Genomic DNA, 12592 nt, shown 5'->3' with positions numbered 1-12592 from the left:
ACTTTGAGTCCAGAGGTCAATCACTACTTGCTTTGTGTTAACATAACAGACTGCGGTCTTGGGCTTTCAGCTCATTGTGGCCCATTGAGTTGATACAATGTTGCATCCACGTCCATCTGTCCACAGTTTACAAGACCTGCTACTCCTCCTACAGTATCGATCAGAGTTTAGTGACTCTTGCACACAGTGATCACCCAGTGGGTCTTTACTATTACCCACAGTGTGCTCAAGGCCAATGTCATATTTGTTGTTTTACAGTCATTAACACATAAAATGTTTTACTTTTGTTCATTCTCCCTGTAAATAATTGCTAGTGCTGTACGATATTGCAAAGGTTGGTATTGATCAGATACCAATAAATACACAACAATAGCCATGCCAATGCTAACAATAGTTCAACTTATGCAGAGCAGAGTAATGAGGCACAACTTATGAGAAGATTATTATTATTTTATATATTAGGATTGTGGGTCAACTTCTGTTGTTTAAATACTTGGCAATACATAAAATAGATGTACACAAAAGTTTCAGACATTTTCTTTACAGCACATGTTTGAGGTATATTTTTTCATTTCCAAAAAAAAGAATTAATTTAATCCAATTCAGTGGGCTACATACTGAACCTAGAGGATAGAAACAAAGTATCAATCGTATCTTGTAGTATCGATCCAGTACCCACACCAGCGTCGGTAGATACTAATTACCTAGTAACTGCTCCTAACAGATCATTAATGGTGTGAATGTTGGGTGCAATTTGAATAGGTGCTCAGGACTATCTATCACATCTATGTGTGATGTTAAGCTGCACAGTCTGTTTGTTTACCTCTTCCTTCTTGACACGTGGGAAAGCGGAGAGGGAGGGGGTGCGCGCGGGGAAGGGAGGGCACGGGGAGCGGATTAGCGCTGCGTCGGTGCCCGGTGTCATTTTTAGACTACACAACAACACAGAGTGACTGAGGGTAACGTGTACAGGGTAGAGACCGGTTTTGCACCTGCTTGTCCTCCTGGGTCAGTGTCAACATCTCTCCGAGCTCTTTCTCCAGCCTCTCCCCAGCGTTCAAACATGTCTCTGTCCGGCTCGCAGACGCCAGAGGACGGACTCTACGGTGAGTGATGGTGGCACATGGACCAGGCCGTTGCTTCTTTGTTACGTCATCACTGTTAACTATTTGCCTTTTAATAGCGTATCTGTAGCCGATTGTTGCATACCTTAAACAGGCTGTAAATTAATTTTGCGTGCGCACGGGTCGATTTATACTCCAATTTCACGATGCAAATGTCAACAGTGTGTGGCAAAAACATTTCAGGCAATGAGAACATTCATTCCCTCAGTGTGTTTGAATGAAGAGCTAGCCAGCCGTGGCTGCTTATCAATGGAGACAAGATACTAACAGCCTGTCAGACTAGGAGAGCAGGTGTGAGAAGAGGCCACAGACGGAAACAAGGCACAGGCAGTTTTATAGTTGTCATTGTCGTTGCTACTGTCATTGTGTAAATGGATTCCCTGACTCACCTGTTTGTATCTCTGTAAGCCAATTAAGCTGCGGAGATTTTCTGATACTTATAGCTCCACTTAGCTGGCTGCACATTGCTTGGAACAGAGGATGCTGGGTAAAACATGTGGATCACTGTAATTGGGAGCTGTACAGTGGAAATCACTGATGTGCAGGTTGTTTACTAAATAAATAAATAAATAAATAAATAATAAAAGATCAGTTTGACAAATATTTGATTTCAGGCCAAAACTGAAAATCCATCGCTGATATGTCATCTGATAGTTTCTTGCTAAACAAGAAACTATCAGATGGTAATTTCAAAATCCAATAATCCAATATATCCACCAGCATTTTTTTACTTTCACACACACAAAGCATAAACAGATTTCCCTCACATTTGTTGCTAACAGGGAAGGTAGAGTGGGTTGTCTACCATTGGAAGCTTGGTGGTTCGATCCCTGACTACTTGAGACCGCATGTTGATGAGTTGTCCACAATGAATCCATTGGACTGTGAGTGTGTGTCAATTTTAAACAAGGTGCATAGATATGTAAAAGTGCTTGTATGAATGTGTGTGTGATTGGTTGTAGTAAAAAAGCATTTTGAGTACTCGATTAGGGTAGAAAAGTGTTATATAAGTACCAGTCCTGTCCTCACATTTCATTAATAGTTAGCTAGCTAGGTATTGATCTTCTTTTTCCCACTTTATTTCAGGGTCTCCGTGCCCGTTTCTATCACAGCCTTTTTAAATGTAAAAAGAATCACAATTATTGTCTGTATCAATACATTAAAAATATAAATGCAACCATATTTTCATATTTTATTTATCTTTTTTTTTATTTTTACATCCACATGAATAGGACACAGCTGCTTTAAAGGTAACTTTATATTCAATTCTAGAAAGACAAACAAAATCTGAATCTCCCGTGCTGTCCGAAAATAATCGGATTGCCCTGCAGCCACTCTTTCAAACTGCACCTCACACCCTAATTTTTGTTTCTTTTTCTTGGCCCTAAAATGGAAACAGTCATTCTCATCCTAGCAGAGCACAAATTAATCTGTTGTGCTGCAGTTCATTGAGTCTTTTCACATCCTGGCTCCACATTACATAAAGCTGATTTGGCAGCGGCACAGATGAATGTGTACAGGACTGCGCCATAGAAACTGATTTAGTGCTGCAGAGTGGCATCACATAGATAAGGCAGCCAACAAGGCAGCTGTTACGTCACAACTCCCCTCTGTAGGAAAATAACTAGGGCAATGGCACAGTTTCCTCTGCCCTCCCTTCCCCCCATCCCTTGCTTCCACCCCCTTCAGCACTGTGCCCGCTCATGCTTCCACCACCTCTTGTTATAAAGCGTCATAAACCAGGTAAAGTGACAATCAGAGAGGTCAGATGAGGAAGGATACTTTGGTAGGTAAATGAGGGGAGCTGTTTCGTAAGTGCTGCCTCTGTCCGAGAGATGTGGGGCAGCATGACAAGGGAGAAACAGCTAGAGGAAGGGAGAGGGTGAATGGCTAATCTCTCACAGAAATAAGTTCTTGCGTAAGCAAGCATGCTGTCAGGCTGAGTTAGCCCTGCCCCACTGTTTAGCTGTGGGAGCGCGCACACCATGCAACATGCCAGCATGCATGTGTGTATATGTGTGTGCATGTGTAAATCCCTTTCTGCTCCTGTGCCCGATCACCAAACCCCGCCCCCGTGTCCATTCATTCATATGCAGTTTATCTTTTCAGCACTCATTGATGGGAAGAAGCAGGCACACTCTGTCTCGCTCTCACTGTTTATATATGATAATATGTGTGTTTTTTGGACGCGGCTCAGCGTGTCTCCATCCAGCCACGAGCTCTGTGATTCTGAGGTCATTGAGTGTCATGTCAGGACAGCCGCAGGGCAGCTTCTAAATCTCCACATGTCAGTGGACAACAACACACACCTGTCCATTCACTGCCCACTCGGCGCTAAAGAGATTAGAGTTCTAGGAAGGACCTAAAAACGTGCATCAGTAATGCTGTGTGAAATTTGCTCTGACAGTGTTTCGGAACCGGGTTAGGATCAGTTACTTGGCAGTAAAAATAATCTGAATATGTCATTATGACAATAAAGCTGAAGTAATCTGCATAACATAGTTGGATAATCAAATGACTTAAGTCACGTTAATGGCAAGTATAAATAAAAGAATCAGGAGAAAGTGTGGGGTAACTGCATCATTGCATAGAACATTAAAAATGAGTTTTTCACATGTAAAACTATGCACAACACAGTTACTTTGGACCTTTCTGGGATCACACAGACTTCAAAATGAAATATGTACAGTTGTAATTATAGTAAGATTATAAATAAGACAACAAAATGCCCATAAATGTTAAAAGCTCCATAAAATGGCTTCTGTTTGTTTACTTTCCACATCATGACTCCTTCTTGGCTTATTAGAAATCTAATATAGGTGTACTGAGAAGCATTGTTTATTTTCCCCCTTCTTACCGACACCTGAGCGTCAGCACAAACTCAGCTTGCCCTCCTTTTTCCTTGTCAGGCTCCTGGGTCGAGCTGGAGGAGCTGATTGCAGCCGTGAGCCGCAGAGAGAGCCTGACAGGGCCGCAGGACAGCGTTTCCACCGCCCTGCAGGGGGAGCTGGAGAGGATCCTCCTGGAGGCACAGCTGGAGTGCGAGCGGAGTAGAGACAGGTAATGATGCAGTTTGTTAGCACGAACTTGTTTTGTTTGGGGAGTTTGGGGCGGGCGAGCTGCACAGTGAGGTGTAGAAGTGATTTGCACAGTAATGAGGTTTGTTTTGTGCTCAGAGGAACTTTGCTTGTTTTCCACGGCGTGTTTACTTTTTCTGTTCTTGTTTGTTGGGCTGTAAAATTATCACGCTGCAGCTTGATTGTTTCTCCAGACCGCACCCACCTCGTACAAGTTCACTTGTTTGTTTGTTTTTAATCCACAGTCCTCCACAGGCGACGACTCCACAGTCCACCGGCTCACCAAGACCCACCAGTGAGCACGACAGTGACTGTGTCACTATACAGGTGCTGGTTTTCATTTGAACACAGAGACATGGTTAATATTTATCAGATAAAGACATCAAAAAATATATAATTTTTTTAAATTATTCAAAATCATCTGATTCTTGTTGCGTTCAGGAGGAAGGTGAGCGACGGGTGGACACTGACTGGGTGTGGGATTGGTCCAGTAGACCTGAAAACATGCCACCGAAGTAAGCCTAGCTCCTTTGAATGTTACTGTTATTTATTCCTGCTGTGATGATTTACTCCAGCAGGCAAGTAGCTTAGTTTGGCTTAAAGACTGACAGCAGGTGACTCGAGGCCCGCGCCTCCAGAGGTACATAATTAAAAGATTCTTTCTAGTTTAAAAAAATAATACATTTTAGAAAAAATGAATTGTAACACGAACCAGCCAAGATTCATGATGTCACCCTGGCAGTATGCCCTCTAAATATGCATACAAGTATAAGTAAACAAAAATAAGCTTTTTGTTTGTTTGTTTTTGTTTGTTTGTGTGTTTATAAAAAAGCCTGTTTTACTCACAAAACATTCAATAGCACATTGTTGTTGTTTTTTTTGTTTTTTTAATTTAGTTGGATTATACCTTTGAAGCCCATGAATCGCTTTCATTTTTATTTATGCTGCCGCACTTGACATTTAATCTCCTGCAATAAAATAAGCCTGTTTGACAGGTAGCAGTTCTCAGGCTCTCGGTTTCTTTCTTGTATTCTCAGGCTTCTCTCTTGTGCTCTCATTATCTCTGTTTATTTTTTTTTTTTTCCCCCCACCTTTCAATCTCCGTGCTTCCGCATCTCTTATCTCCGACGCCTCTCTCTTCCTTCTCTGCAGAGAGTTTGTGTTTCAGCACCCGAAGCAGCAGAGCTCCCTCAGTGTCAGAAAGACAGAGGTGATGAAGAGAGGCATCTTCTCCTCCGATGTTCTCCTCATTCTTGTTCCCTCGCTGCTGGCTTCACACCTTCTCACGCTTGGAGTCGGGTGAGATTCATTCACATAAACTTGACATTCTTGGTAATACTTAACTAAATAACTGGATGCTTCTCTTCCTGGTAGAGTTTGTAAAGTGTGCAAATTAAGAAAGCGATCAAAGAGTGGACCCCTGTGTGCCCTTCTAAGTGGTTTTAAAATGATGTTGCTGATGTGCAGCTGAAGCTATAGATGTAAGAAAAACAAGCTTGAGACAAGTTAACGGTAGGGAGGGTCTACCTTTTCACCGACAATTTGCTACCTTATGATAATGCAGTGCCCTTAGTTTCTGAGTTATAGCCTTCACTTATTTGATACATTGGGTGTCAAAAAATACGTATACTACAGCCGGTTGGTTTGTGAGTTACTAGGAAAATTTAGTCACAAAGAAGATGCTGCACCAAAACCTTTCTGTGATTGCTTTGGTTGCTAGCAGATTACCATGGTCTCCTGTAGTTTGCATGGAAGATGCTGATTTGTCTGCACACGCTGAAACAATGTGATGCAAACTGGAAACAAATAACTTTCAAAGAACCATTTTTCCCTTTTGCTGAAACCAAAATGTTTCAAAAGACACTTTTTTATTTTATTTTAAAGGGTCTCTGTCCCTTTCTGTCACAGTTTTTGCAGTTCCACTGTTACTGATTGGTTAGTTAGCAAATGTTTGCAGACAAGTCGGCGTCTTACATGCAAAATAAAATATGTTAGCAACCAAAGCAATCACAGGGAGGTTTTCTCTTTGCAACCAAATTTACCTAGCAGTATTCTGCAACTTCCCCCAATCACTTTCCAACATGTTGGGGAATACATATTTATTCCTCATGATCAGCAGTTGCAAAGTGCTTGATTAACAGTCTCCCCGCCTGTGTGACTGGGGTCCAAGGGCTATAACAAGGATCAATCATTGATTCCTGTTTTTTTTCCTTTTTAGGATCTACATAGGAAAGCGATTGGCTGCATCCACCACCAGTACGCTGTGACAGCATCTATACGCCAGTGCCCCTATTTGCTAACAGTGTGGCCAATAAGGTCAAAGTCCACCCTCTCTAATGCACTAATTTGCCTCCTTTCTTTGTCACGGGGCTAAAATAGGACCTTGCCTGTCTGTACCTGTCTCTCTATCTATCCAGCAGTACTCTGTCTTTTCTGTCAGCCTCTTTGTTGTCTGTGCATTTCATAGGGCCCTGGGAGCAGATGGCTGCCGACCAGTGAGTCAGACTGAGGTCACTTTTACTCTCCCGCAAAGTAACACTGATCTCAACCAGCTAATCGGGAGTGTAATCAGAGGGGGGGTAGTTTTCCTGACACAAAAGAAGAGAGGGAAAGAGAATTCTACTCAGCTAGAATAATAAATCCCTTTGATGGGAGGAGATGAAAACGGTTTGTTGGGAACGGTGTGTTCCGACAAAATGAAAAGCATAATGTGCGATACCCATTCAGACAACCTCTGAAAAAGCAAAATGTCTGTCATTTGTCAGAAGTAATGATCCTCTGTAAGACTGAGCTGCTTAAAGCGGTTCTCAGCTCTTTCCTTTTTTCTTTTTTTTGGTCGGCCTGATGGTGAATCTAATGTAGGGACTTCTAGTTGGCTGAGTGAATGTAGGAGAGGCTCTGGTTGTGCTTTTTGTCCCGTAAACCCATTAAATATTTGACCTCCGACAAAGGCAATCACGATCCCATTAAACTTCACTCCTCCAAACCTTAATGTGTCTCTCGGGTCTTTTATTCCTCTCCTCTGCTCTCACCCTGACAGCATGTATTGTACACATGCTCGTCTTTTCTAATACATGTGGGGAAAGTGAAGAATTTTTAGCCAGCAAAGCACAGAGATGTGCTGAAGTAAGCGTTGGCCACTGTATGTGTACGTTTCTATGCTTTGGTAGTCTGGAGATTATTTGCAGGCATGCAGAGACAACAGCAGCAGCAACAACAACAAAAAGACTTTTAAAACCTACTGTGATGTTAACAACCTGCAAATGAACCGCAGCATCTGTTTAAAATTGATTCCTGTTTTCATATGAGGTAAATCACTGCTAATGACTTTGTTTGTTTGTCCTGATGAGCTCTTTGGTGTGTATGCCACCGGTGCTCCTTAAGCACATTGTTCCCCTGTGAGCACTCTTTCTTTTGTCTAACCGAAACCTTCCAGAAACCCTATGACATCTGCCTTTGTCATTCTTACCTCACATAAGTCACCCTCTTCCCTATTTTTTTTAACAAGTTGCTGCTTTGACTTGAATCTAGGATTTGACATTTTATTGCCTTCCTATAAACTAAAAAGCCGTTTCCTCTTAACATGTCGTAAAAATAGCTGGCTTGGATTTTGAATGGTGGGGTGGGGCTGGGACTGAGAAGCCACCAGGGTTTTGCACGGTTGCCTTGGACATAAACGTGCCCCATTTGTTGTCTGTCCAGCCTGACCAAGCACAATTACTTTATCAGCCATTAGCAGAGCGTTTGATGTGAGGGATCCTGCTGAGCTAATGAGCACAGCAAGCAACTTCTAGACACACCAAGCTGACGATGCATCAACAGGCCTGCTTTGGCAGAGCACAAGAGCACCTGGTTTCCATTCACAGACCCCAACACATAACACGCCCAAGCAATCTATGGGTAGTTACTGGTGCATGTTTTGGCACCAGTTTTACTCAACAGCGCAAAAGGAAACGCTTAGTTCATGAACGAGGTGGATGCACGTGCTCGGGAAATGCCCATTCATCATCTTTGACATAAATGAATTTGTCACACAGCATAGTAATTCAAGTGTGTTGGAGCTTGTATAAATAGAAAAGCAAGTCGAATTTTTTGTTCTAGCCGTCGTGGTAAATGAAATGAGCTGTACTTAATACATTAGCAGCAAGTAATAATATAACTATGAAAAGAGCTCATTTCACAACAGCAAATTATAATTCTGGGCTGAAATTATTCATGCAAAAAACCATTATAATAGAGCTTGCAAAGGCTCCCAGTGGTTGAAGGCTATTTTTTTAGTGCCACGTGCATTGTGAATGTAACCAAATCACCGCTCAAGCAACAACCTCAAAAGGTAAGTCAAATGTGCACCAAAACTGTCCAGTCTGTAGAGCTGATACTTTCCTTCATGACAACTGTAGAAGGATCGAATTGTTCCTATTACAGTTCTCTAAATTGTATTAAGGTCTAAATTTAGCATTATTAGGGGCGTGGTCACTATGCTGCCATAGCTGTGTCACCCTCTGAGGTCTAAGTGGTCATGCAAACCCTAAAGGCCTTTACACACCAGACACGTAAAATCAGCTAATATTACTTGGGTCAAAAATATTTTTCACCTATTCTAATTGCAGCTTTTAACAGTGACTGTGTAATTTCATCTGACGAATTTGTGACATTTTTTTTTTAACCAAGCCCAATTTTTCCTATATTTTGAATCAAAATAACCAGATCTAAGAGTCCAATCTCTGGATTTGGCAACAAGTGAAATACTAGTGGAACTGGTGCAATACCTCAGACAAACTGCCTCCTCAGATTTGGTCCCAACTCTCCTAACAAGAGCTCAAACTGCCCCCACTGACATCCTGAAATATATATAAAGCTGCTGTGATACAGCTCCGACTGCTGGATCACACAATCAGATTCTCCCTGCTGAGGTCTTCTTCTGAAGATTGGATGCAACCAGAATCTGTTTCTTCCTGTTCTTCCATCACGGTGCCTTCTTTATCTCTTCTACGCATAAGATCAGTAAAATCTTAAACAGATAACACAGTTTGATGTATTTTATTGGTAGGTTTCTGTTTTGGGGGGGGTTCTTTTTTGAGACGGGACACTGGAGAGAAGATGGAGAAAACACATGGCAGATTCTCTCCAATAACCTCCTGGCTTTAGCCCAGCAACCAGGAGGTCTATATTTTAATCTGAAATTAAAGTAAACAAAATGCAGTAGAGTAAAAAGGTGAAATACTTTAACACAAAGTAACACAAAATACATCCATGTCTGCACAAAATCTTATTATGTGGATAATTTCTGTATGAACCTATGTGGGTGACTGACCAAGAGCATGTCCCTCAGGGTGGGAGAGATTTAGATAAGGCTTCTAAACTATTGGCTCCTTTGCAACCCACATAATTGTTTCTTGCCTTGTCAGATGACATCAAACGATACAAAACTCTGTGAAAAGAAGAAAATCAGACGAGTGGCACACCTGAACTGTTCTTTAGACTGTTAATTTAGTCCTGTGGATTGTCCCTGGTTCAACCCCCTAAGCCGTTTATCTTGTTATTTGGACAAACAAGCAGCCACAGGTGGCACTGGCTGTTGTAAATCACCGTGTTCCCACACAGCTTCATCCTATTTCGGTGTGATCCTCCATGGCTTCTTTATAGGACAGGACTGCGTTAAGATCTGTCAGCCCTTTAATATCCTCCCTCAAGATGGTAACAATTACAACTACTATCAAAGAAGTAAAATAAAAATCACCATTTTCCCCACATCGTTTCTTTAAAGATATTACTAGACAATGAGATTTATGTTGAATAGGGTTATAGATATGACTTTGAGCTTTTGGTGTTACGAAAGAAAATCCAAATCCTGTTCTTGAAGTGAGAGGAGACTGAGGCCCAGACAGAATATGGGAGAAATCTGTTCATTTCCTGGACCACACTTCAGAGATCAGACATCTGTCTTTCTGGGAAATCCATTATATCCTCCTCCTATACAGCTAGACAGGAAATAGAGAGTCCAGTTTCGAAGAGTTTGGACACAACAAAAGAATCCAGTTGAACTGGCACGGCGTCTGCGCCTTAACTTTAAAACAAGGTCACTAATTTGAGCCTCCATCTCAAGTAACATCGCTTTACCACATGTGGCCCACTTCCCCCTCGTGCACCACTCATAATGAGGGACAGTAGGTTATAATTCCACAGAACACAATGACGTAGTCAAATAGCAGACACATAACCACACACAGCTTACCGGACCGCGAACACTCCCACACAGGAATGAAAAACCCTTTTTTCTGTTTGCATTGTGTGGGCTTAAATAGTTATACTCATGTGGAATAAACACATTCATCTCCAATATTTGATATTTGCTTCACTGAGTGTTTGTAGAAGGGAGTCGCTGCGTCTCTCTTCAGATGTAATTTGGCATTCAGTAGGCACGATGAATGCATTGACGGCAACGTTTTTGTTTTGAGTTTTATGCATTTTTCCATTCTTCCTGTCACTCTTGAGCAAATAGAAGCAATTTGTCTAATAAGCCTGAAATGTGACAAGCGTTCGATGTGGAACAGGGTGAGTGAAAGAAGCTCTTTTGTGTGCGAGAAGAATTTGTTTTCTTTCTACCTGTCATGTACCCAAACACACGTGTTCGCCTTGTGCTCGTATCTGCTGGGCCAGACTGCACACCAGGAAGAGGCAATAATTGCTTCCATGTGCTGGCTTCCCTCTCCACCTCATGTGTGCGTCCTTCTTTCCTCCGTGCAGCGCTCAATCAAACCAGGTGAGCGCGGCCCGGGTGTGGACGTGAACTGAACCCAGTGTGCTCTCCACTCGAGTGCTTTTTTTCTTTCCCACAGCAAGGTGGACCTTTCTAGCCCAGACATGCTTGGTCTCCGTGCACCAGATGTGTGAAGGATTAGATGAGAGCACCCGGAATAAGACTCAGTGAAACACAATGTGTCACTGCTCATGCTGTGTAAACAAACCAACTAAATTTTTAAGTGTACACGTGCGCTGTCCTGACATGCCAAGAGAACCGTCCCGTTCGTGTTTTGCTGAGTTGAGTAGAAGATTAGGATAGGTGGATTAAGATGTGTGCCTCCAGCTTCCTCAGAACAGCTTGCTGGATGATCAAATATCTTTAAAAATTCCCTTTCCCATAAGTCTTGCTGACATCAAATGGGTCTGTGTTGACCGTTAGCCTTTAATTTGCTGAGATTCACCAGCTGTTCGGAGGTGAAAAAGGAAGCTTCTCCTGACAGCAATCCTCCACCAGTGATTGCCTTGTAGGCCAAACTGTCTAAAAACATGTTCTTATCTTTATATTTAAAGCATAATTCTCCGCATGAGAGCTATAAGCTTGATTCAGATTTTGGATTTAAAGAAGAAGAATTCTGTGGTTGTCTGTCCTGCTAGTGTTGTTTCTACCTCACCCTCGGCCGATGTGTTGCTGCTCTATTGCTCTATTGCAGAACTCGGTTTGTCTGGACATGCAGTTCTCATATTTCAGCTAAAACAACTCATTTACTGCTATCTCAGATTTTAAGCTAAGTATGTGAAGTTACGTTGGACACTAGTGACTGGTGTCTGTTGTCCTGTTGTCTATATTGTGAACAAAGAAAATATTGTTAAAGGCAGAGTGTCTTTTTTCATGTATTTGGCAATGGTTGGCTTTGCTCTGACTTTGTATAATAGCAGACAAGACACACACACATACTCGGTTCATTGAGTGCATCCTTACACACAAAGCTGAGGAACATTAATGACAACTTAAGCTTTGGAAAATAATACTGAATGCAAAACAAATAAGGCTTTACTTCACACAGAGCGCCCCTGTCTGAGATCACACACTCCAAAAAAAAGAAAAAGAAAAAAAATTCTGGCTCCTTTTAGATGGTAAATATTTAATCCTGCTTATTTCTTGTGTTAAGTCTACACATATTAATCAGTGTACTGCCCCAATCTATAACAAGTTCACTTTACTCAGTCAAATGTAGTAAGATAAAGATTTGTAAAACCAAATAGGGCTCTGTTGGTTTCATTTACGCAAATGCAGCATTTTTTCCACTCTGGAGGATCTGCCAAGTGCTCTTTACTGAAAGCTTTTCAAATGTTTCTGAATTTGGTAAGTAAGCATAAGTTCATTGCCATGTCTCTTTGTGTTACAATTGCAAAACTATTCATTCTAGCAGCAAGCTACATGTTTTAAAAGTTTCTCTGTAGCTAGCTAAGGGTAGATGCAGAGTGGGCTAAAATACTGTTTCCATTACAAGCTTAAGTATTATTTGTAATTTTTTAAGGGAGTAAATTAGGCACAAAGCTGTTAGCAGAACATTCCTTTTGAATATGGACACATGAAAGTGAGGGGGTACTGTGTTTAATGGCAGTGATGCTAAAATGACTGGATGC

At 41.7% G+C, this 12592-nt stretch overlaps 1 protein-coding gene across 1 annotated transcript; it reads left to right on the top strand.

Moving 5' to 3' along the window:
• The first annotated feature begins 893 nt into the window (after nucleotides 1-893).
• zgc:73226 (uncharacterized protein LOC402792 homolog) lies at nucleotides 894-7193 on the top strand. The gene is made up of 6 exons (XM_040000744.1): nucleotides 894-1106; nucleotides 4034-4184; nucleotides 4447-4528; nucleotides 4643-4716; nucleotides 5354-5500; nucleotides 6420-7193. Exons 1-6 carry the CDS (start codon nucleotides 1064-1066, stop codon nucleotides 6466-6468), a joined length of 546 nt encoding a protein of 181 aa, XP_039856678.1. The 5' UTR covers nucleotides 894-1063; the 3' UTR covers nucleotides 6469-7193.
• Nucleotides 7194-12592: the final 5399 nt, after the last annotated feature.

Source organism: Simochromis diagramma, unplaced genomic scaffold (assembly GCF_900408965.1).
Source record: "Simochromis diagramma unplaced genomic scaffold, fSimDia1.1 OVJJ01000596.1, whole genome shotgun sequence".
Classification (NCBI taxonomy): domain Eukaryota; kingdom Metazoa; phylum Chordata; class Actinopteri; order Cichliformes; family Cichlidae; genus Simochromis; species Simochromis diagramma.
This window is presented reverse-complemented; position numbering and strand designations above follow the sequence as displayed.

Excerpts from the sequence above, each read along its gene's own strand:
- zgc:73226 (XM_040000744.1), top strand. The coding sequence starts at position 1,064 with ATGTCTCTGTCCGGCTCGCAGACGCCAGAGGACGGACTCTACG. Across the intron at positions 1,107-4,033 it reads GCCAGAGGACGGACTCTACG|GCTCCTGGGTCGAGCTGGAG; the intron begins GTGAGTGATGGT and ends TTTCCTTGTCAG. Across the intron at positions 5,501-6,419 it reads CTTCTCACGCTTGGAGTCGG|GATCTACATAGGAAAGCGAT; the intron begins GTGAGATTCATT and ends TTTCCTTTTTAG.